The sequence below is a fragment of the Hypanus sabinus genome, chromosome 24, assembly GCF_030144855.1.
Source record: "Hypanus sabinus isolate sHypSab1 chromosome 24, sHypSab1.hap1, whole genome shotgun sequence".
NCBI classification, from domain to species: Eukaryota; Metazoa; Chordata; class Chondrichthyes; order Myliobatiformes; family Dasyatidae; genus Hypanus; species Hypanus sabinus.
The window spans coordinates 539,619-565,282 of NC_082729.1; the positions used below are offsets into that span (position 1 = coordinate 539,619).

Genomic DNA, 25,664 nt, shown 5'->3' on the forward strand with positions numbered 1-25,664 from the left:
GCCAGAGAGTAGTGGTGGATAATTGTTTATCGGGATGGAGGCCGGTGACTAGCGGGGTGACTCAGGGATCTGTTTTGGGCCCAATGTTGTTTGTAATATACATAAATGATCTGGATGATGGGGTGGTAAATTGGATTAGTAAGTATGCCGATGATACTAAGGTAGGAGGTGTTGTGGATAATGAGGTGGGTTTTCAAAGCTTGCAGGGAGATTTATGCCGGTTAGAAGAATGGGCTGAACGTTGGCAGATGGAGTTTAATGCTGAGAAGTGTGGTTCTACATTTTGGCAGGAATAATCCAAATAGAACATACAGGGTAAATGGTAGGGCATTGAGGAATGCAGAGGAACAGAGAGATCTAGGAATAACAGTGCATAGTTCCCTGAACTATGGAGTCTCATGTAGATAGGGTGGTGAAGAAGGCTTTTGGAACGCTGGCCTTTATAAATCAAAGCATTGAGTACAGAAGTTGGGATGTAATGTTAAAATTGTACAAGGCATTGGTAAGGCCAAATTTGGAATATTGTGTACAGTTCTGGTCACCGAATTATAGGAAAGATATCAATAAATTAGAGAGAGTGCAGAGACAATTTACTAGGATGTTACCTGGGTTTCAGCACTTAAGTTACAGAGAAAGGTTGACCAAGTTAGGTCTCTATTCATTGGAGCGTAGAAGGTTGAGGGGGGATTTGATCGAGGTATTTAAAATTTTGAGAGGGATAGATAGAGTTGACGTGAATAGGCTGTTTCCATTGAGAGTAGGGGAGATTCAAACGAGAGGACATGATTTGAGAGTTAGGGGGCAGAAGTTTAAGGGAAACACGAGGGGGTATTTCTTTATTCAGAGAGTGATAGCTGTGTGGAATGAGCTTCCTGTAGAAGTAGTAGAGGCCAGTTCAGTTGTGTCATTTAAGGTAAAATTGGATAGGTATATGGACAGGAAAGGAGTGGAGGGTTATGGGCTGAGTGCGGGTAGGTGGGACTAGGTGAGATTAAGAGTTCGGCACGGACTGGGAGGGCCAAGATGGCCTGTTTCCGTGCTGTGATTGTTATATGGTTATATGTCCACACTGACCCCTTGGATGGAAACGGGTCACTGGTGGAAAGCTATTTAAAGTGTGGGGGAAGAAAATAATTCCTATTGAGGTTAGAGACAGAATTGGATGCACATAGGCTCTGGCATGGTTAGGAGCCATTACTACTTACACAGCAAAACCTAACATCATGAATTGGAGTGATCCATCATTTAAGGACTCCCATCACCTAGGGTGTGTGCTCTTCTCATTACTACCAATAATTAACTCAATGTTTCAGGAGCAGTTTCTTCCCTTCTGCCATCAGATTTCTGAATGGACAATGAACCCATGAGCATTGCCTTTTTTCTCCTCTCTTTCTGTTCTACTTCTACTGCCTTCGTACTGTGTTGTACAAAGTTAACCAGGGAGATCAGAATCAGGTTTATTATCACCGGCATGTGTCATGAAATCTGTTAACTTAGCAGCCGTACAATGCAATACATGATAATATAGAAAGAAAATAAATATTAAATCAATTACTCTGTGTGTGTGTGTGCGTGTGTGTGTGTGTAAAAAAAAATATATATATATATATTATATATATCAAAAGCAATATGTATTAAAAAGGAAAAGTGAGGTAGTGTTCAAGTTCAATGTCCATTTAGGAATTATATGGCAGAGAGGAAGAAGCTGTTCCTGAATCACTGAGTGTGTGCCATCAGGCTTCTGTACCACCTTCCTGATGGTAACAGTGCAAAAAGGGCATGCCTTTGGGTGCTGGATGTCCTTATTAATGGATGTTGCCTTTCTGAAGAAGTGCTCCTTGACGATGTCTTGGATGCTACAGAGGCTAGTACCCAAGATAGAGCTGACTAATTTTACAACCTTTTGTAGCTTCTTTTGGTCCTGTGCAGTAGCCTCCCCCACCCCACTCCCATACCAGACAGTGATACAGCCTGTCAGAATGTTCTCCATGGTACATCTATAGAAGTTTTTGAGTGTTTTAGGTGATAGACCAAATCTCTTCAAACTCCTATTGAAATATAGCCATATTATAGTCTTGCCTTCTTTATAGCTGCATCAGTATGTTGTTACCAGGTTAGATCCTCAGAAATCTTGACACCCAGGAACTTGAAATTGCTCACTCTCCATTTCTGATCCCTCTGAGGATTGGCTCGTGTTTCCTTGTCTTACCTTTTCTGAAGTTCACAATCAACTCTTTTATCTTACTGACGTTGAGCACCAGGTTGTTGCTGCGACACCACTCAACTAGCTGGTATATCTGGCTCCTGTACACCCTCATCTCCATCTGAGATTCTACCAACAATGGTTGCATCATCAGCAAATTTTATGGATTATATTTGGGCTATGGCTAGCCACACAGTCATGGATATAGAGAGAGTAGAGCAGTGGGCTAAGCACACACCCCTGAGGTGCACCAGTGTTGATTGTCAGCGAAGAGATATTATCACTAATCTGCACAGATTGTGGTCTTCTGGTTAGGAAGTAGAGGATCCAATTGCAGAATGAAGTACAGAGGCCCAGGTTCTGTAGCTTATCAATTATTTAAACACCTTCTCAAAAATGTTAACCTCTTCATTCCCGTGAATCATCCTCGTGATGCTCTTCTGGACTCTCTCAAATGGCGATCGCATCCTTTCTGAGATAAGAGGCCCCAAACTGTTGACAATACTCGAAGTGTGACCTTGTAAAGGCTCAGAATTAATCCCCTTGAAATAAATGCCAACATTGCATTTACCTTTACGGTAGATTCAACCTGTAAATTAACCTTCTGAAGTCTTGCACAAGGACTCCTTAGTCCCTCTGCACCTCTGATGTTTGAATCTTCTCCCCATTTAGATGACAGTCCGCACTATTGTTCCTTTTACCAAAATGCACTATCATACATTTCCCAATATTGTATTCCACCTGCCACTTTTTTTGCCCATTCTTCCAATTTGTCCCAAGTCCTGCTGCAATTGCATTGCTTCCTCAGCACTACCCACCCTTCCAGCTATCTTCGTGTCACCCTTAAGCTTTGCCACAAAGCCAGCAATCCCATTATCTAAATCATTGATCTAAATAATTATATGTGCTCTTCTTGCAGTTGATGGTCAACGCTGTCTTTGCACTTTCTTCGACTTTATCAAGTATTTCTTGGAGCTTCTCTTGAGAAGTAATTATCAACACTGTGTTGTCTGGGTATTGTAGGTTGTTCAGATTGTATCCATCAGTTATCATGCCTGTAATATTAATTCTCTTAGAATCTTCTCACTATAGAGGTTGAATAGGTGAGGTGAGAGAACGCAACCCTGTCTGACTCCCCTCTTAATCTAGGCAAAATTGTGTCTCATTTACAATTATCATTCCTGCTCTTTGTTCCCAGTACAAAATCTTTTCCATAGGTGTCCAAGTGCTGAAGGATTTTTATAAGTTCATGTCTCACCTTTTCAAAAGGTTTGGTATAATCAATGAAATGTAGGTACAGGTCTTTCTGGACCTCTATGGTGTGTTCCCAAATCATTCCAAGGATGAAGATTGCATTTTGTGTTTCATAATCTTCAATGAAGCCACACTGCTCTTGCACAGTCTCTGGTTTCATGCTTTTTCTGTGCTCATCATGATGACTCATAGTAGGATTTTCACAATGTGACTCAACAAACTAATTGTGCAGTGTAATTCGCATTCGGTTGCTCGAGGTTTTGTACATACTGACTTGTCCATTTCCTCAGGTGTATCCCTGCTATCATGGATTTCATTCAGCAAATCTGTCAAGCTTTCAATTCCAAAATCTTCCAGCAGTTGAATCATCTGGTCCTGATGCCTTATATTTGTTCATTTTCCCCACTACTGCTTTAACTTCTGATTTTCTAATCAGTGGGGCATCCATGTTCGTAGTAATTATTGACTTCTCTCCTCTTGTATCTTCCAGCATGTATTCAAACCATCAAGCCAGTGTATTTGCTTTTTCCATGTGTATTCATACATCTTTCATCATCTTTTTTTAAAAATTAATATTTTGATGCCACTAAGTAGATGGCAATGCCTTAACCATTTGTGTGTTGTAAGGCCACTAGGGCCCCTTCCATCTTTTTCAAGGGGAGTGCTAACCTTCTCTCCTTTCATACAACACATCTTTCATCTTCAAGCACTCACTAGATACAAAAAAAATTAGCACCTTTGTGCACCATTGCCAGAACTTTGTTTCTCTATCACCTTGCTCTCCATTTATCCATTGTCCTTTTGCTTCCCTGTATTTTTACTTGATTTCTTTGTTCGAGGTTTTATATTTGTTGCTGTTCAAAACATTTAATTTATATGTATATTGTTATATTTTATTCCTTTTATTATGTATTGCAATGTACTGCTGACACAAAATAACAAATTTCACAACATAAACTAATGATAAACCTTTTTCTGTTTTTTTGTCAAATATATGTGATTTGAATGAAAATGTGATAGAGTGAATGAATAGTTTTACAAAGGTTGGTAGTGTTCTGGATTGCGTAACAGTTTGCCAAAGGATATAGATGTAGATATGGGTGGAGAAGTGGCAGATGGGGGTTTAATCTGGGAAAGGGTGAAGTATTGTACTTTGGAAGATCCAACATAGAGCAGCACCAATGAACAGAGGGACTCCTAGCATGTGGCTCCCTAAAAGTGGCCACACAGGTAGATAAAGGAGTATGATATGTTTCCCTAATTATAAGAAGGATATGGAGGATGAAGAACAGGTTTACCAGAATGTTGCCTGGATTAGAGGGCATGTGCTATAACAAGAGGCTAAATAATCAAAGCATGGTTTCCCTTGAGCAGTGGAGTCTGAGGGTTTAATAGTTAAATTGATAGCTTATAAAATTATGTGAGGTATAAATAGAGTAGGCGGCCATTATCTTTTTGCCAGGATTGAAATGCTTGGTGCTAGAGTGCTTATATTTAAAATGGGAGGAGGAAATACAAAGATGTGTGAGGCAATTTTTTTTTATACACATGGTAGGAGCCAGGAGTGGACCATAAGATATGGGAGCCAAATTTGATCGTCTGCCAGGTGTGGTGTTGGAGGCAGATAGCATAAGAGTATTTAAGAGACTCTTAGATAAGCACATGCATATGCAGAGAAGGAAGGGTTATGGTCAATGTGTGGGGAAGAGGGATTAGATTAATTAAGGTTCATTCATTTTGTCTGACACAAAATCATGGGCTGAAAGGCCTGTCTGGTCTATACTGATCTATGTTCTAATATACATTATACCTTTCTGTATGTCAATCTAGCCATCCCAGGAGTTAATCTTGTAAAGCTTTTGTTTGCATTCCTTTCATGACAAGGGCTTCCAGATAGAGACTAAACCTGCACACAGCTTGCAGTGGGGTCTCGCCATGGCCCATAGCCCTTAGCAAGAAGTTGTAATCTGATTTGTGTAACTTCCATGAAACCAGAAAACATAGTGCTATAAAACTTTTTTTTTCTCTCTTTTTGCTTTAATGAGATGACAAAAAAGATTAAGAAACTGGAAAAGGAGACAACGATGTATCGGAGTAGATGGGAGTGCAGTAATAAAGCTTTACTGGATATGGTCGAGGAGGTAAGTAATCATTTGTACTCCAAAGTTAAATGTTAGATCTACTTCTATAATAATGATAGATACTTGTGCCATCATTGTGTGCCAAAAGGGCCTGTTTCTGTACTCTTCTAATCTACTTCTCATTAATTAACAAAAATCATTTGTCTGTTTTTGAAAATAATTTGTGCTTCAAGTACTTTTTAAATTGAAGGTTTCATATTAATTTATGGGAGCTAGATCTAGAACCACCTGGACTAGAAAAACCTGTATTGATTTGTACTGCTGTTAGGCCATTTGGCCTTTCGGGCCTGCTCCCCTGCACACTATCATGGCTGATCATTGACCTCAGACCACTGTCATAGAAGAATCCCCAAAGCTGGAACTTTTCTTCAATTCGTTAGATGTTATTAGGCTGTTTACCTTCAACATTTGACAATGTTGATCATTACTTGTTGCTCATCATTCAATGTGAACTGTTGCAGAAACTTTTTCCCCTTCCAAAAAATGAAATAGTTTAAAGAGAACTTGTTGCTGGATCCCAAGAGAGAATTTGTAGAATGCCTATGAGATGGCTTTTTAAGGCAATTTATGGTTGAGCCCACTAGGGAAGAGACAATTCTGGGTTGGGTGTTGTGATTAGGGAGCTTGTGGTAAAGGAACCCATAGGAAATGGTGATTATAATATGATAGAATTCACCCTTCAATTTGAGAGGGTGAAGCTGAATTCAGATGTATCAGTAATATAGTGGAGTAAAGGGAATTACTGAGGCATGAGTTAAAGAGCATAAAAGCAAAAGAAAGGACACATAATACAGTCGGCCCTCCTTATCCACGGGTTCTGCATGCGTGGATTCAAGCAACTGCGGACCAGGAAAACCTGGAAGTTCTTTCTCCAGCACTCGTTGTTTGAGCAAGTACAGTCTTTTTTCCCTAAACAATACAGTATAACAACTATTTACGTAGTATTTACATTGGATTAGGTATTATAAGTAATCTAGAGATGATTTAAAAGTACAGGCAGTCCCCAGGTTATGAACGAGTTCCGTTTCTGAGTCTGTCTTTAAGTCGGATTTGAAGTTGGAACAGGCACATCCGGTATTGTGTAGTCTCAGTTAGTAAAATGTTTGTCTTAGTATATAGTATATATTTTACCTTTCTATGCATATAAAACACTTAAGAAACATATGTATTTCAATAATTAAACCACTGCATTGCTTAGTGATAATTGTAGCTTTCATCAGGGCAGGGCCTTTCAGATGCTCCATTAAAATTGTTCTGATCGTTGACTGACTGTAGTCTAACACTTTTCCAATGACCAATTTCCGATCGCCTTATTACTTCCACTTTATTTTCAATCGTGATCGTGATTATTTTCGTGAACAGAAACCCTGCTGATTCAGAGCTGCGCCAGGTCCTAAAGTCCACCACACTGATGCATGTTAAATAAGGTCAGGGGTTCCACTGGGTCCTAAAGACCACCGCACTGAGACAGGTTAAATAAGGGACTTGAGCATCTGCGTTTTTTTGGTGTCGACTGGGGAGTCCCGGAAGCAATCCCCCGCGGATAAGGAGGGCCGACTGTATAGCAAATATTGGTGGGAAGTTAGAAGGTTGGGAAGGCTTTAAAGACCAACAGAAGGCAAGTAAGAAAGCCATAAGGAGAAAATAAATGGAATATAAAAGTGGACACCAAAAGTTTTTTTAAGATATATAAAGAGTAAAAGAGAATCAAGAATGGGTAGCTTCAGAATAGAAGGATGTCACTTTAGAAAATTTCTGTAGCTTGAAGGTGGTGAATCTGTGGAATTCATTGCCACAGGTGTCTGTGGAGACCAAGTCATTGGGAATATTTAAAGCGTAGGTTGATAGGTTCTTGATTAATCAGGGCAACAAAAGCTACAGGGAGAAGGCGTGAGAATGGGGGTTAACAGGGATAATAAATCAGCCATGATGGAATGGCAAAGCAAATTTGATGGTCCAAGTGTCCTAATTCTGCTCCTATGTCCTATGTCTTGTATTGAATATTGGCTTTATTTTTTTTAAATTATAACTAGAAAACCCTGCGCGACAAAGAATTTGAAAATCTTCAGATAAAGATTCAGCGCCTGGAGAAATTGTGTCGAGCTCTTCAGACTGAGAGGAATGACTTGAATAAAAAGGTTCATGACCTGAGTGTCCAGTCTACACAGGATGGGCACAACAAGGGGGCTGGAGAAAATGAAGATTCTCAGTCCTTCAGTAGTGTTCCCCAAGATGATCAAGGCAAAGGATCTACACCAGGTGTTTCTGTAAAGCCTAATTGCCCTAGCCAAGAAATTCAGCTCTCATCTGAAGTTTGTGCTTGTGTGACTGAGCAAATACAGTCACCCATATTTACAGAAAATTTGGAGAAATCTACCAGTGAAGCTTCTAGCACCCAGCCTGAATTACTATCATCAAACAGCTCATCAGAGTAGCTTGCCATGGCCATAGGGAGTGCAAAAAGAAGTACATAGAATGTTATTAAATCTAAAATGTTTGGGCTGTATGGAACTGAGACATTTTTACAATATCTTCGTTTGGGTGAAATTATTCATTAGTGATTTGGTTAAATAAGTTTCCTCAAAAGCTTGTTGACAAAACTTCTGTATTAGACCAAATGGTTCATGCAAGTATGAGTCAAAAAAGTTTGGTTTAATTGCATGCAAAAGCTATCAGTGTGATTGAAATAGGCTCCTGAAGTCAACTTTGCACATTCAACAGTAGAGGCCATTTGAAGTAAATCAGATGGTCCATTTTTTATTTACACTTTCTTAGGTTTTAATGTTCTTTCTGCACTCCCTGTCCTTGGAGTATACACCTATACCTCTCCAGTTACTTTGATTTTATTGAGCTGTTTTCTGTCCACAAAAGTTGGCAAACACAGTTCTTTGTCTACTTTAGCTTTTTAGTAGATCATTAGAGGATGTGCAACAGTGGCATGGCAAAAAACACATCTTTTTCACCCCTGCTTTTGAAGTGGTTTTTAAAGTACCCCTGGCATGTGAAAAAACAAGGGTCAGACAGAAGGAAGTACAGAGAAGCCTTTTTCCACAACTCATTTTGTTTGAAGACTGAAAAGATTGAAGGTTTAAATTAACCGAGAAAATGTTAATTTAAATTAACTAAAGCAAGTGATATTTAAGCAAACCATTTACTCTTGGATAACACTGTCAAAAAGTCTTTGAGGGAGCTTTCATATCCTCGATTCCATCTAATTTACATAAATCGACAATTTAACTGAACCAAACTTCATACTTTCTCTCTTTGTCCACTTTTTTAAAAAAATCTTGCTTCCATACTGTTTCTTCATTTAACATTTGCTTAAGAATCAGAAAAGATTATCTCAAACTTTTATCTTGGATCTTAGTAAATCTTTTAAAACATATTATTGTGAAATGTAAAGCTGAAGATATTGCCATTGCAAATGGTGTTTGTGATGTTACCTTTTTGGGAAAGTTTTATTTACTTGTTTGTAGTTCATTATGTTCTCTTAAAGCTCATTAATATGAGCACTGAATAAAAATGTCACATGCACTTTCATTTGCCACCTTCACTTTGTTCTGAAGTCCCGAGAGATTTTACAGGACTATGATGATGTTACAGATGGACGGTGGAGGCAATTGGTTTTCCTTTTTAACCACATTTTCTACCAAATAAAATCTTTTGTTATACTTAGCATTTAAAGTGGTGTTAACTTACTAAATGTTGCATCATAATGCTGTCCCATTACGTTGCACAGAAGAAAATAGTTTGATAATGCTGAAGAAATGTAACTATGATAGCTGTACCTTGATTATGAATGTTTAGTGTTGAAATTTTATTCAGAAACTTCCACACAAAAGCATTATTGAATTACTTGCTCTTGAATTTCATATTATGAATTTAATGACTTTAGTGGAACTCAGAATATTTAATATCTTTCCAACTTCTAATAATTTGTGGACTGATACAACTTACAGTGTCGTTGACAAGATTGGAAGTGAATAGGGGCTAAACTCTCAGAACATAAAGCCTTAATTTTTCAGTATTTCCTACTGTGTGCTGACAATTGCACAGTGGTAAATGCTATTTCTCGCCGTTCCTCTTGTGTTCTTGGTTGCCCATGTTGCTTTGCTGGAGGAAGGCAGTTTACCTCTGACTGATACATCATCAATCACAAAGTAACGATGTACCACTGAGAAGATTAAAAAAAACACTAAAGCAGATTAAATCTGCAATGTGATGTGTGATTATCTGTAATGCGATTGAATGCTTGGTTGCTTCAATGCTTTTTAAAAATATAGATTAAAAATCATGTTGATTGTTGCTCTGAATTCAGTGAGAAATAAGATTCTTATTTGCTCCATACTTAGCTTCCTATACCAATGATCAAAAACCTGATATAAGTTCAAAATGGATGGTATCCATGAAGTGATAAAGTTCCTATTTGTTTCCACATTTGGAAATGTGTTAAAAGTAAGAGGTAGATGAGTTAATTCCAAAACAATATTCAGTTTGTGCGTAGATCAGAATCACTAAAAAAAAATATTGTAAGCAAATGCTGATATTTTGTACCTTGTACCTATGCACAGAAATGTGTGTCCTTGTTTTAAATCTTGTAGATACTTTGATAATTAAGCAACCCATTCTAGATAATGTGGTTTAATTTTTTGTTAATATATTGTATATGAAGTAGCTCGTATCATTTGTTTGCTGCCAAATTAGTTCACAAGTGGAAAATTTCATTTTACAGCAACATATAACACTATCTCAATTTTCATTGATCAACACTGAGACCATTGTGTCAATCTCATTTAATAAAAGTGTGCTAATTCTGAACACTTATACAATTTCTCCCCTAATGTTCACATGTGATTCTGAACTAACTTCAGCTGGGGTCATATACTGTATCCGGTGCTCCCGATGTGGCCATTTATATATTTGGGGAGACCCGCCACAGACTGGGAGACCGTTTCGCCGAACACCGGCGCTCAGTCCTCCAGCAGTGGCGGGATCTCTCTGTGGCCACATACTTCAATTCCACAGACCACTCCCACTCCGATATGTCTGTCCATGGCCTCCTCTACCATCAAGATGAGACCACACGCAGGTTGATGGAGCAATACCTTATCTCCCGCCTAGGTAGCCTCCTACCTGCCGGCATGAACATTCAACTCACAGACCTCCGTTGATACCTCTGCCCCCCCACCCCCGTTACCCCATCCCTATCTATAATTTTAGTCTGGTTCTCTTTTTCTCTCTCTTTTTTCCCCCCCTCACTATTATCTCCCCTCAACCCTACCTTTCTTTCTCTTTTATTTCCCATAATTCTCCACCTTCCCCCTAGCCCATTTCCCTCCAGCCTATCACTTCCCAGCTCTCTACTTCATCCCTCCCCCCCCTTCTTATCCCCCCCCCCGACCATCCCATGTTACTTCACTCCTGATGAAGGGTTTCAGCCCGAAATGTCGTCACTACCTCCTCCCATAGATGCTGTTTGGCCTGCTGAGTTCTGCCAGCATTTTGTGTTTTTTATTTATTTACAGCATCTGCAGATTCACTCTAGTTAACTTCAGCTGTTTGAATTGTGCACATTTGATTTCTCAGCATTGCACATTAAAGAGTATGACCCCTTGGCGCAGACCACGTGGACTGCTCTTCAGGGAAGAATCTGGTAAGTTAACTCTATTGGCTGAAGAGTGTAGAACCCAGGAAATGGAAACATGACTTGCTGTAAGAAATTTCTTAACTTTGTGGGTGAATCTGTACAGTTTTCTGTCATGAGGGTTTTGAATGATGTCACATTGATATAGGGATCAGGTGGCATTGTGGAGTTGAGTTTAAACTTGTACTGATAAAGTGGAAAGACCTGATGACTTGGGTTTCCTTCTGTCCCTGCGCATATCACTTGATGAAAAAGATTATTCCCTTACTGCAAAAAAAAGTAAAATACTGCAATATCAGTTGGAGTGCCTATATTGTACTTGTAATCCTTCTATTAGTTGCCTTTCATAATTGACAAACCTGATTGTTACAGAGCAGCAGTGCCCAGTGATCAGAAGTGGCATACTATATATTATCAATGGATTTGAATTTTTCAGTATAATCTTTGGGAAAAGTCCTGAGCAGATTGGGGAGGTAGGAAGTGTGGATATTTGGTTTTGTCTTAAGTTCATGTTACTTTCTTGTGCAGTTTTTTTTTTTGCTTTTGGTGTCTAGAACTACAGGAAAGAACTTATGTGAAATAACATGTAAAGTGCACTTTTGAGGTGCTTCTATTTATCAAGATTTTCAGCATAGAATAAATGGTTGACTTGTGAGAAGGAATGCATTAAGATTGGCCTAAACTTGGCTTTAGAAGAATGAAAGATCTCAATCAGATAAAGTTTTGAGAAGGTTTAAAAGAGCAGGAAATAGCCTTTGTGTATCTAAGTTTGGAAAGTCTTTAACTACAGGCCTCTGGGTAAGGAGTTGGCCATTTAGAGTGGAGATAGATAATCAATGCTCAACCACGCTCTTGAATGTTGGAGCAAACTTGAGAGGTCGTAAAGGGCTTTTCTATTTGGGGCTCCATGTGTTTAGAATCATTAATATCTTCCCCTTTTTCTTATGGATAATTGGTCATTAGTATATTCATGCACCACAGAGCTGGCAGTTACACACACAAAAAATAAGAATCAGGTGTGGAATAGTCCATTCTGACTTTTACTTCCCTTTAATGTTAACAATTAACCATAGAAACTTTGCAGAAATTAGTGGTGATACAGTCGTTTACTAAATGGGTACTAATATTTTTCCAGTTTTTTGTTTTATTAGTACATCTTAAATTGATTTGAAATTAATGTCAATATCAGTACCTGATGAAAGAAAACAGAATAAGGACCCTGTTAGTTTAGTATTTGAATCTTATTGCAGTTTCACAAGTTTTAGTGTCTTCATGATTTTAAAAACTCTTCCTAGTGTGATAGCAATCTATGATATTGCCAATGACAGTTTCCTCTTTAATGATTTCCTCAATGATTCAGGAAGAATGAGGCTTAAATACATTAGCTTTACCAACCCCCTTGGACTATAAGACACAGGAGCAGAATTAGGCCACTCCACCCATTAATTTTGCTCCATCATTCCAAAATTGCTGATTTATTATCCCTCTCATCCCCATTCTCCTGCCTTCTCCTCATAACATTTCATGCCCTGACTAACCAAGAAACTATCAACTTCCACTTTAAGTATACCCAATGACTTGACCTCCACAGCCACCTGTGGCAATGAATTCCTCAGATTCACCACCCTCTGGCTAAAGAAATTACTCCTCCTCTTTGTACTAATTAGACATTCCTCGATTCTGAGTCTGGTCCTAAACTCACCCACTATAGGAAACATCCCCTCCACAACTACTCTATCTAGCCTTTCAGTGTTCGATACATTTCAGTGCTTGCAAAATCTTCAATGTAGTTTACACAGCTTTATGGATCTTCAAGTTAGCTTGGCTTTTAGACGAAGGAACATTTATGAAACTTAAGTGCTCTGCATTTCTGACAATTTCAGAATTCAATCATTCATTTCCATTGCCAAGTATTATCCAAATCTGACTCCCAGTGCTGCATGCTGTGCCTCATTCCAACAAAGAGCCTGTGGCCATAAACTCAATTGGTGTGTTAGAAGGGAAACTTGTCAGATTATGTTGCCAAGGCTGGAATTGTATGAATTTAAATCATTAACTTTAATTCTATAAATGTAAGCACAAGAGATTCTGAAAATGCTGGAAATCCAGAGCAATACACTCAAAATGCTGGGGGAACTCAGCAGGTCAGGTAGCATCTATGGAAATGAATTAACAGTGGATATTTTGGGGCCAGACCCTTCATTGGACTGGAAAGGGAGAAACCAGAATAAAAAGGATAGGGAAGAGGAAGGTGAAGCCAGGTGGCACACAATATAGAGGATGCTACAACTGGAGCATAGCCGTGAAAAGTACAGCACACAGATGGGCCCTTTGGCCCATCTAGTCCATGCCTGACCATTTAAACTCTCTACTCCCATCAACTTGCAGCAGAACCTTAGCCCTCCATAACCCTACCGTCCATGTACTTATCCAAACTTCTCTTAAATGTTGAAATTGAGCTCACATGTACCACTTGGGCTGGAAGTTCTTTCCACTCTCTTACCAACCTCTGAGTGAAGAAGTTTCCCCTCATGTTCCTCTTGAACTTTTCACCTTTCACCCTTAACCTATGACCTCTAGTTGTGGACCCACCCAAACTGAGTGGAAAAAGCCCTGCTGGCATTTAACTTGCCTATACCCCTCATAATTTTGTTTGTCTAATCTCCTCTTACTTTTCTGTGTTCCAAGGAATAAAGTCCTAACCTATTCAATCTGTCCTTATAGCTCAGGTCCTGCAGACCCAACTACATCCTTGTAAATCTTCTCTGTACTCTTTCAACCTTACTTACATTTTTCCTGTTGTTAGGTGACCAAAACTGCACACAATACTCCAAATTAGGCTTCGCCAATGTCTTATGCAACTAGATACAGTCAATAATACTGACAGCATTGGAGATGAAGTGTTGACAACCTGCAAGGGCCATTTGGGGCCCTGAATGGAGATGAATTAGTAGGTGTACCATTTGTTCTGGGAGGGAGATTTGCGGGGAGGGACAAATAGACCAGGGATCCCTGCAGTTGGGGGGGGGGGGGGAGGTAAAGATGTGTTTGGTGGTAAATATATTTTATAAAATTATCTAGGCAGTAGCCTACGACCATAAGATATAGGAGCAGGTTTAGGCCATTCGGCCCATTGCATCTGCTTCACCATTTTATGATGGTTGATCTATTTCTATTTCCATCTCAACCCCAATCTCGTGCCTTCTCCCTGTAACTCTTCATACCCTGACTAATCAAGAATTAGTTTGCAAGGGAAACAGCATTATGAAGGACCCCATGCACCCCTCATATAGTCTCTTCTCCCTCCTGCCATCTGGGAAAAGGCTGTGAAGCATTCGGGCTCTCACGACCAGACTATGTAACAGTTTCTTCCCCCAAGCTATCAGACTCCTCAATACCCGAAGCCTGGACTGACACCTTGCCCTATTGTCCTTTTATTATTTATTGTAATGCTTGCACTGTTTTTGTGCACTTTATGCAGTCCTGTGAAGGTCTGTAGTCTAGTGTAGCTTTCTCTTTGTTGCTTTTTTTTTTACGTAGTTCAGTCTAGTTTTTGTACTGCGTCATGTAACACCATGGTCCTGAAAAACGTTGTCTCATTTTTACTATGTACTATACCAGCAGTTATGGTCGAAATGACAATAAAAGTGACTTGACTTGATCCCTCTCTATGAGGCTGGCCCCTCTGGACTTAGACTTCCCACCACCATTAAAAAAACATCCTCTCCACATCCACTCTAAAGAGGCCTTTAAACATTCGAAAGGTTTAAGTGAGAGCTTCCCCCCCCCCACCCCCCATTCTTCTAAATCCCAGTGAGTACAGGCTCAGTCATCAAATGCTCCTCATATGACAACCTTTTAAGTCCTGGAATCATTCTCATGAACCTCCTCTGAATTCTTTCCTTTCTTGGATAAGGGGCCCAAAACTACTCACAATGTTCCAAGTGAGGCCTCACCAGTGCTTTATAAAGTCTCAACATTACATCTTTGCCTTTATATCCTAGTCCTCATGAAATTTATTAGTTTCAAAGTCTGGTTTACAACTGACTACTTGGCTCTCTCAGCCTGGTATCTTTTATGGGAATATTAACCTCAACTCAAATTAACTAGAGGGCATAACCTCAAAATAGAAGGATGTTCATTTAGAACAGGGATGAGGAGAAATTATCAAAATGTTGATTAAAATCAATACCTGTACCTAACTGGAAGATCAAGAAGAGTTTATTCATCACAAACACTGGGAAAGCTCTAGATCCTTGTTGAAAGACGACTAAAGAAATTGTTTCCTTGTGTTTAGAAAATGGTTCCTAAATTGGAGTATAATGTAGTTCAATATCATATGTTGTTTGAAGACTGTATATTTTTTGAAAGCCCTTTACTTTCTGCAGCAATTGTAAATAATCAGCTTTCCTGTTGCAATAATCCTGTTTCTTGACAAAATGAGCGTGTATTAATTAAAACATTTTGTGGAGGCTGGGAAATAATTGTGATGTCAGTTTAGTATTAGGTAATTTACATTATCTTTGTTAATAAGTTATCCAGTGAAATCTCCACTCCGACAATGTTTGTCTTTAAGTATTATTCAATTGAAACATTGATTATTGTGAACATTTTAATTGAAGAGATTGGACTTAATGTGCAATAACAAATAAAAATAACTGTCACAAGTTTAATTTTGTTTTGCCTAGTAAAATGGAAGATTGATTGCACCAATATGCTTAGATTTATTTCATAAACCTTGACCTCAGAGCCCTAAAATCATTTTAATTACCATCCGTTTCATAAGGCTCATTTGGAAATCTCAGTTAATTATGATGAGTTTAGAAGAGTGAGTTGCTGCAGTGGAGTACCATTACCAAACAGACTGGGTGGTTAACATGGTGGAAAGATGTCATTGTATTAAGGCCTAATGTAGATATTAAGAAAGAGGATATGCTGGAGCTTTTGGAAAGCATCAAGTTGGTTAAGTCACCGGGACCAAACAAAATGTACCTTAGGCTACTGTGGGAGGTGAGGGAGGAGATGGCTGAGCCTCTGGCGATGATCTTTACATCATCATTGGGGATGGGAGAGGTTCCGGAGGATTGGAGGGTTGCAGATGTTATTACTTTATTCAAGAGAAGGATTAGAGATAGCCCAGGAAATTATAGACCAGTGAGTCTTACCTCTGGTTGGTAAGTTGAAGGAGAAGATCCTGAGAGGCAGGATTTATGAACATTTGGAGAGGTTTAATATGATTAGGAATAGTCGGCATGGTTTTGTCAAGGGCAGGTTGTGCCTTACGAGCCTGATTGAATTTTTTTGAGGATGTGTGTAAACACATTGATGAAGGAAGAGCAGTAGAGGTAGTGTATTTGGATTTCAGCAAGGCATTTGATAAGGTACCCCATGTAAGGCTTACTGAGAAAGTAAGAAAGCATAGGATCCAAGGGGATCCAGAACTGGCTTGCCCACAGAAGGCAAAGAGTGTTTGTGGACGGGTCATATTCTGCATGGAGGTTGGTCGCCGGTGGAGTGCCTCAGGGATCTGTTCTGGGACCCTTACTGTCTGTGATTTTTATAAATGACCTGGATGAGGAAGTGGAGGGTGGGTTAGTAAGTTTGCTGATGACATAAAGGTTGAGGGTGTTGTGGATAGTGTGGAGGGCTGTCAGAGGTTACAGCGGGACATTGATAGGATGAAAAACTGGGCTGAGAAATGGCAGATGGAGTTCAACCCAGATAAGCGTGAAGTGGTTCATTTTGGTAGGTCAAATATAATGGCAGAATACAGTATTAATAGTAAGACTCTTGGCAGTGTGGAGGATCAGAGGGATCTTGGGGTCCGAGCCCATAGGATGCTTGAAGCAGCTGCACAGGTTGACTCTGTGGTTAAGGCATATGATGTATTGGCCTTCATCAATTGTGGAATTGAATTTAGGAGCTGAGAGGTAATGTCACAGCTATATAGTACCCCGCTTGGTGTACTGTGTTCAGTTCTGGTTGCTTCACTACAGAAAGGATGTGGAAGCCATAGAAAGGGTGCAGAGGAGATTTACAAGGATGTTGCCTGGATTGGGGAGCATGCCTTATGAGAATAGGTTGAGTGTACTCAGCCTTTTCTCCTTGAAGTGAAGGAGGATGAGAGGTGACCTGATAGAGGTGTACAAGATGATGAGAGGCATTGATCATGTGGATAGTCAGAGGCTTTTTCCCAGGGCTGAAATGGCTGCCACAAGAGGACACAGGTTTAAGGTGCTGGGGAGTAGGTACAGAGGAGATGTCAGGGGTAAGTTTTTTACTCAGAGTGTTGAGTGCGTGGAATGGGCTGCTGGCAATGGTGGTGGAGATGGATATGAAGTCTTTTAAGATACTTTTAAATAGGTACATGTAGCTTAGTAAAATTGAGGGCTATAGGTAAGCCTAGTAATTTCGGAGGTAGGGTCATGTTCGGCACAACTTTGTGGGCTGAAGGGCCTGTATTGTGCTGTCGGCTTTCTATATTTCTAAATTCTTGGGAATAGTGGGCATGGATTGGTTAAGTGAAGATGGAATGTGAGTAACAAATCCTCACGTGACAGAATCAGAAGCAGGTTTAATATTACCGGCATATGCGATGAAATTTATTAACTTAGCAGTAGTGCAATACATGATAAATATAGAAAAACAAAAGCTGCATTACAGTATTTATATGTGTAGTAAATAGTTAAATTAAGTAGTGCAGAAACTGAAATTAATGCAGTGAGGTGGTGCTCATGGGTTCAATGCCCATTTAGAAATTGGATGGTAGAGGGGAAGAAGCTGTTTCTGAATTGTTGAATGTGTGTCTTCAGGCTTCCTGATGGTAAGAATGAGAAGAGGGCATGTTCTGGGTGATGGGGGTCCTTAATAATGGAAACTGCTTTTTTGAGATGCTGCTCCTTGAAGGTGTCTGGATAATAGAGGCTAATGTACATGAGGGAGCTGACTATATTTACAACTCTCTGCAGCTTGCTTTAATCCTATGCAGTAGCCCCCTCCTCCTAATATCAGACAGCGACCTGGCAGAATGCTCTCCATTGTATACTTGTAGAAGTTTTTGAGTATTTTAGGTGACAAACCAAATCTTAAACTCCTAATGAAATATAGCTGCTGTCTTGCCTCCTTTATAGCTGCATCAATAGCTGTGACCAGGTTAGATCCTCAGAGATCTTGACACCCAGGAAGCTGAAATTGCTCACTCTCTCTCTACCTCTGATCCTTTGAGGATTGGCTCGTGTTTCCTTGTCTTACCCTTTATGAAGTCCACGATTGTCTCTTTTGTCTTATTGACGTTGAGTGCAAGTTTGTTGCTGTGACACCACTCAACTAGCTGGTATATCTCACACCTGTATGCCCTCTCATCTCCATCTGGGATTCTGCTAACAATGGATGTGTCATCAGCAAATTTGTAGATGGCATTGATATCAAATAAAGGAAAGGCCTTTGGAATTGAGGGTCTGATATTTGTGCAAAATTGGGTAATGATTAATGAGCATCTTTGTGGTTGAAGGAGTATTACTAGAGGGGTTCTACAGAGCTCGGTGTTCAGCTGATTTTCTAAAACTGGGTATTAATAACTTCAACCTAAGGGCAGGGGGTGAAGGTGTAATAAAGAAGTTTACATGTGGTGTTTTTCAAAACATTGAACAGTACAGCACAGGAATAGGCCTTTCAGCCCACAATGTTGTGCTGGACCAATAAGAAGAAAAGCTTACAGGTTTGTTAAATTCAGATAGAATTGAATTTGGTGATGTGTGAGGGTGATGGATTTGGGGACACACAAGGGTGAAAAAATGAATGAATGGGAAGAAATTGAACAATATGAAATAACAGAGAAACCTTTGGTATATGTGTCCCAGAGGTTGAAGTGCATCTCCAGGGCTGTGATTATACGGGAGAAGGTGAGGGAGGCTTTAACCACAAGGACCTACAATGCAATCTACAGTGGTTAATACTATTTGTAAATTCACAACAGAAAGCAACTTCTGTAAATCCTGAAGTATCTTCTGATTAATGAAATTGTCATCACTGGAAAACTGACTGTGAGGAAAGATTTGAAACCAAGGAATATTTGCTTTCAAACAGTGGAGACTTAATTGAGTTACACAAGTTATGAAGATTTGGAAGTGTAGATAGGAAGGACCCATGTATACCTAGTGAAGAATCATAAACCAAGAGCCACAGATAGAAAATGGTGCATTAGTAAAGAGATGAAGATTTTTTCTTTCAATCTTGACATGAACTGTATGGAACTCATTTCCCGAACGTGTAGTGGACACACATCCTCAATATTTAAACTTCTATACATACTATGTACTTGTACACTTGGATCTTGCAGAATTTGGACCCAGTAACCAAAGGTGGGATTTCATTCGGGTATCTGTAATTCACAAAATAAATGAAAAAACTCTAAATGACTCCTCCCTGTGTCTTCAATTTTGTGATTTCTCAGAATTCAGAAGTAAACGAAAAATCAATGAGGACAGAGTTGAAGGCAGAGTTAAGGCCACACGCAGGTTGATGGAGCAATACCTTATCTCCTACCTAGGTAGCCTCCTACCTGCCGGCATGAACATCCAACTCAGACCTCCGTTGATACCCCTGCCCCTCCCCCTTACCCCATCCCTATCTATAATTTTAGTCTGGTTCTCTTTTTTTTCTCCCCTCACTATAATCTCGCCCACCCCCACCTTTCTTTCTCTTTTATTTCCCATAATTCTCCACCTTCCCCTATTCCATTTCCCTTCAGCCTATCACTTTCCAGCTCTCAACTTCATCCCTCCCCCTACTTCTTATTCCACCCCCCCACCTCGACCATCCCATGTTACTTCACTCCTGATGAAGCTTTTCGGCCCGAAACGTCGTCACTACCTCCTCCCATAGATGCTGTCTGGCCTGATGAGTTCTGCCAGCATTTTGTGTTTTTATGAATTAGAGAGTATTAGCTAAAAGGATAATTTTTGGATGTTTTCTCTGGAAATAGAGGGGTGTATAAAATTATGAAAGGTATTAAATAGTCTTTTTCCTGGGATGTAAGTCTTAAACACGAGAGGGCATGTATTTAAGATGAGATGGGGTAAAGTTTAAAGGGATACGCGGGGAGTAGTACTTAGTGTGGAACGTGCTGCCAGGGATGATGGTGATGCAGATAATAACGTTTGGGGCATTTAGGCTGGATGTCCTAAGATTGGCTCAGGTTGATGTATAGAACATGAAACGTACGGATACAAGCCCTTCGGCCCCACCAGTCTGTGCCCACTCTGCTAGTTCGAATTTCCTGCTTTCAGCTCTAGTCCGTCCGATCGCCGCCCCACCCAGTCCCTGGTAAAGCAGCTATTTCTGCTTCCTCATCCGGGACGCGACGTGGCCGCATATCAATGACGGTCACGGTGACGTAGAACGCTGAGGCGGGACGATCATTCCATTGGTCCCAGTCGGTGATTGGCGGGCGTTTGCTCCGCCCTTGTCGGATTACATTGTTTCCAGCTGCGATGCGTCGTTTTGGCTCCCGGTAAAGGTTCGAGTTTTGTGTACGGAGCCGGACAGCAGTGAGAGTGTGTTTTGGAAGACATTGGGCGATGTGGATGATTTAAATGCCCTTTATTATTCAAGAAATGAAGTAAATTGAGACAGTCAGTTTTCACTTGAAATGGGCGGCACTCGGTATCAGGGACGACGATCCTAACGGTGATAACAGCGTAAGATGCTGGAAACACTCGGCTGGTCGGACAGCGTCTGCGAAGAGAGAAGCAGAGTTCGCATTGTAGGTTCGTGACCCGTCGCGGAAGTGTGTGAGAGAGAAGGTGAGGGGTGGGTGAGTCCTGACTGAGTGTCTCAAAATGGAAATCCCAAATTGAAATGACATAAGAAAACACGCAGTAGGTCGGTCAGCGTCTGCGAAGAAAACAACTAATCTATCAAGTTAGTTTGGAGACAATTAAAATCAGTTAACTTTTTTCTCTGTGTTATGTGGTGCTAATAGACTAGAGACAAAAAGTACTTAAAAATCCGAAATAATTATTAGCAGCCAAGGCCAGTTTTGATACAGAAACAGCTAGTAACCCGAAGTTGGAGAGTTCAGTACCCAGTCTGGAATTGGGGATGATTTCGTGATTTACCACTTAGGCACATCACATCACGTGCAACCCTGATGTCTTGGCCTGAACTATTGACTAACGATCTATTTTTGTAGATGCTGCCTCACCTGCTGAGTTCCTCCAGCATTTTGGGTATATCACACTTTGGACTAATACCTTGTGTATTGGCCACCCACTAGCAGGATTGTTGTGGATGGGGAGAAGTGGTTTAAAAAATAGGAAAATCATTGTTGATGATCAGGTAGCCTCTGTGGAAAGAGAAACCATTCATGTTTGGGGTCCCAGACACTTTGTGAGTACCTGGGAGCAAAGAAAGAGAGAAATTAACTTACATTTCAGCTTAGAAATGTTTTCTTTTATCAACACATTAGACAAGCATAACTGGCCCCCAACTCCACTATTTGAGAGATTCTCTTTATTCTACCAATTGCTCTCCCAGCACCGCTACTAGGAAAAATAAACTGACCTTCCAGAGTAGGAGGTACTCATTAGGGCAGGCAGGGGAAAAAGGTCCACATTTTGAGCCAAGGCTCTTTATCAGGACAGGACCTGATGAAGGGTTGTGGCCTTAATTGTCAACTATTTATTCATTTCTATAGATGCTGCCTGACCTGCTGATTTCCTCCAGCAGTATGTGTCTGTTGCTTTGGATTTCCAGCATCTGCAAAATCTCTTGTGTTTCTGATTTGCTGACCTTGTTCAGGGTTAGTTGAAGCGTGTTCTTTAGCAGCTACAATTATGAGAATCATTGTTCAGGAAGATGTAATTTGATTGGAGTGGACTCCGTCAATTCAGCACAGCAGTGATCAAAGATCCTGATGTGTAACCATGTGCTGTTCCAGCATTTCATGAATGAAGCATTATTTTTCTGTTACAGAATTGTTCCTGTACAGTCAGTCAATGCACTCAGTCAGTAGATAACAGCAAAGTCCGGCCCTTCCCATTAGTATTGTACCCGTACAGACAGTGGCGGCACTCAGTCAATGTTCAAGCAGCACAATCTGGCCCTTTCAAAGATTCAATTCAAAGTACATTCATTTATTATCAAATTACGTATGCAGTACACATTGCTGAAATTTGGCTTCTCAGACAGTCGCGAAACAAAGCACAACCATGGAATCAACCTACTCAAAGAAAAAAGTAAATCTCTACACCTCCCCCCATGCACAATAGAAATAGCACAAATGTCAGCCAAAAAATCGATCAAAAACAAAATATAAATGCTGCAAAACTACAGTTAAACTCACTGTTTGTTATCTGCAGGCCACCCTGATTCAAAAGTTGCCCAAAAATACTAACAAAAAAGAGTGACTGGAACTAGAGCTAGAAACTAGAACACATAATAAACCGGAAGTAGAATCCCAGTCTAAATCCGCACTGATTAAACATTGTTCTGGTACTGTCAGCCGGCGTTTGAGGGGGAGAGAGATCAATCCAACTGAAGGACCTTCTGTTGGGAGCATTGAGAAACTGTCATACATTCACCAGCAGCAGCAAGTGAGAGGCTGGTAGATGGTGCTGAACACTCAACTAGCCTTCTGTACCCGTCTCAATGGTTTTAATCTTCCTTGGCAAGATCGATGAGGGATGGAGTTGATCATGGGTCACATCCCATCTCCTGGCTTCCTGGCTTCCATGCCACAAGTTTTGGTCGCAGCCTTGCGGAACACTCTCAGAGACAACTAAATGCCAGATCGCCCGACCAGCTCGAAATCACACTGCTAGAATATAGATAACTGGCTCTAATTGTAGCAGAACCATGTCTGAAATATAAAGGTGTAAAAGAAGTGAAAGGAGTTGCCTTCATAAACCACCCTGAGGATGTCGTCTTTGGCAACATTGTTCGTTGGTACTATCTTCTTATGAGTTGTACCTGTAAGGCATTCACTGCACTCAGTGTACAAGCAGCACAGCCTGAGCTGCTCCATAAGACCAAAAGACATTGGAATTCACCCATTCTTCACCAGTAACCTCACAATGCTTTTCCACTAACTCTCCCTGCATTGTGACCATAAGACAGAGTGGTCTTGAGAGCAGGCTTGCACTTGTCACTGATCCCTGCTTTGTAACCTTAGCTTATCATGACTTTCTTTCTGCACATCATTTACAAAGCATTTGACAGAAATATATAGCAATGTAACAGAACATGTTGGAAAGTGGTCGAGCAGCGTCTGTGAAGGGAGTACCCTTCAGAGCATTATTTATTGGAACTGCAAAAGAGAGAAAACAGGTTAGGGTTGCAGAGGACGAAAGGTGAGTATCTCTGATGGAGTGAGTTAGCAGTGGAGGTGATTGCACTGCTCTCAGAGCATTCTGCCTGGCAGATTGATATGTACAGTTAGGGAATGAGAAAACAAATATAAAACAGATGCAAATACACCTCAAATCATCTCAGCATTTGTCCTGTAACTGAAGTAAGGATTTTATAATCATTCTTCATTGCCAGTTTAAGACATTCCTAATGCTAGTCACTGTGTGTTTCAGAATTAGTTTTAATATCACTGGCATACTGCATGACATGAAACTTGTCTTTGCAGCAGCATTACATTGCAATGTGTAGTAATAGAAGAAAAAAAACTGAATTTCAGTAAGTGTGTGTGTTCATGGATTCAATGTCCATTCAGAAATCAGATGGCAGAGTGTTCCTGAATTGTTGAGTGTGTGCCTTCACCTCAGGCTCTGTACTTCCTTCCTGATGGTAGCAATGATGACAGCATGTCCTGTGTGATGGGGCTCCTTAATGATGCCACCATTTTGAGGCATCGCTCCTTGAAGATGTCCTGAATGCTGGGGAGGTTAGTGTCCATGATAGAGCTGTCTGAATTTACAACTTCCTACAGCTTCTTTCAATCCTGTGCAGTAGCCCCTGCCACCCCCCTCACGATACCAAATGGTGATGCAGCCAGTTAGAATGCTCTCCACAGAATATCTGTAGAAATTTGCAAGCAACATACCAAATTTTTCAAACTCCTAATGAAATGCAGCTGCTGTCATGCCTTCTTTTTAATTACATTGATATGTTGGGATGAGGTTAGATCCTCAGATATTGACACCCAGGAACTTGAAATTTCTCACACTTTCCACTTCAGATCCTTCTGAGGACTGGTGTGTGTTCCCTCACTATACCCTTTCTGAAGTCTACAATTGATGTGATAAATTAAAAAAAAATCAATCTGAGAATATACTCACCTGCATTATATATCATGAATTTACAGCGGAGAAGTGGGACCCTTGTCCCAGCTTGTCCATGCTAACTGCTTACACTCATTCCATTTGTGCATATTCTCTACTCTGCTCCTGCCCAGGCACCTCTCCTTTACAGTGTTGTAATTGTAAACATGAAATTATGCAGATACTGGAAATCTGCAGCAACATACAGCAAAGTTTCTTTTGAGTTTTGCCTACCCTGCAGTAGTTTAAATCTCTTTGGGAGTTCAGTGACACCCTCCCTCACTGTTACCCCTCTGCAATCTATGCTGCCTTCTGACACCTTGACCTCAATGAGACCCTTTCACACTGCTCCCCTTTTGTGGTCTCTGCTTCTTTCTAGTGAGAAGCTGTTGATGGGGCAGGGTCACATTCAACAGGATGAGGTGGAATGTAGAGGGCAGACAAAATTGAAAAGGGTGAATGCAGGACTGAAGGTGTTATATTTGAGTGCATGCAGTATATGGAATATGGTAGATGAACTTGTAGCACAGTTATAGGTTGGCATCACTTGAATCATGGCTGAAATGAAATTATAGCTGGGAGCTTACTGTCCATTGTATCAAAAGGACAGGCAGGCAGAGGGGGTTGCGTTGCTCACTTGGCAAAAAATGAATAGTACTGGCATGGATGATGGCAGAGCAGCAAAGGCTGGAATTTCTGGAAGCAATTCGGAAAGCACAGAATATATACAGTACATTCCAAAGAGGAAGAAGTATTCGAAAAGCAAGATGACACAACCGTGGCTGACGAGAAGTTGAAGTCAAAGCCACCATACAATCCAAAGAGGGGGCATATAATAGAGCAAAGAGTAGTAGGAAATTGGAGGATTGGGAAGCTTTTAAAAACCAACAGGGCAACAAAAAAAGTAATTAAGAAGGTAAAGATGGTATCTGAAAGCAAGTTAACCAATAATGTTAAAGAGGATACCAAAAGTTCAGATACATAGTATAAAAGAGAGGCAAGAGTAGATATTGGACTGCTAGAAAACAACGCTGGAGAGTTAGTAATGATAGGCAAAGAAATGGAAGACAAAACTGAATAAGTGTTTTGCATCAGTCTTCAGTGTGGCAAACACTTGCAATATGGTGGAAGTTTCAGGTGTCAGGGGTCAAGAA

The 25,664-nt window shown here is 40.4% G+C and overlaps 2 protein-coding genes and 1 non-coding gene across 5 annotated transcripts in view; 2 read left to right on the plus strand and 1 right to left on the minus strand.

The window, feature by feature from the left end:
* Positions 1 to 9,276, plus strand: part of LOC132380381 (alpha-taxilin-like) — a 66,614-nt gene extending 57,338 nt beyond the window's left edge. The window contains exons 9-10 of the mRNA XM_059949118.1: positions 5,503 to 5,598; positions 7,632 to 9,276. Coding sequence (XP_059805101.1) covers positions 5,503 to 5,598; positions 7,632 to 8,033 — 498 coding nt within the window. The 3' untranslated portion in view covers positions 8,034 to 9,276. The remainder of the gene's footprint in view (positions 1 to 5,502; positions 5,599 to 7,631) is intronic.
* On the minus strand, positions 4,022 to 4,148 carry LOC132380799 (U6atac minor spliceosomal RNA). The gene has a single exon (XR_009507870.1). It is a non-coding gene; the product is annotated as a U6atac minor spliceosomal RNA (small nuclear RNA).
* Positions 9,277 to 20,188: 10,912 nt separating the features above from the next.
* ccdc28b (coiled-coil domain containing 28B) overlaps positions 20,189 to 25,664 on the plus strand; it is a 30,243-nt gene continuing 24,767 nt past the window's right edge. The window contains exon 1 of one of the 3 annotated variants that reach the window (XM_059949117.1): positions 20,189 to 21,005. The gene's annotated coding sequence lies outside the window, so the exon portion shown is untranslated. Of the gene's footprint in view, positions 21,046 to 25,664 lie in introns of all 3 variants that reach the window. The other 2 variants (XM_059949115.1, XM_059949116.1) reach the window with 2 other exon arrangements.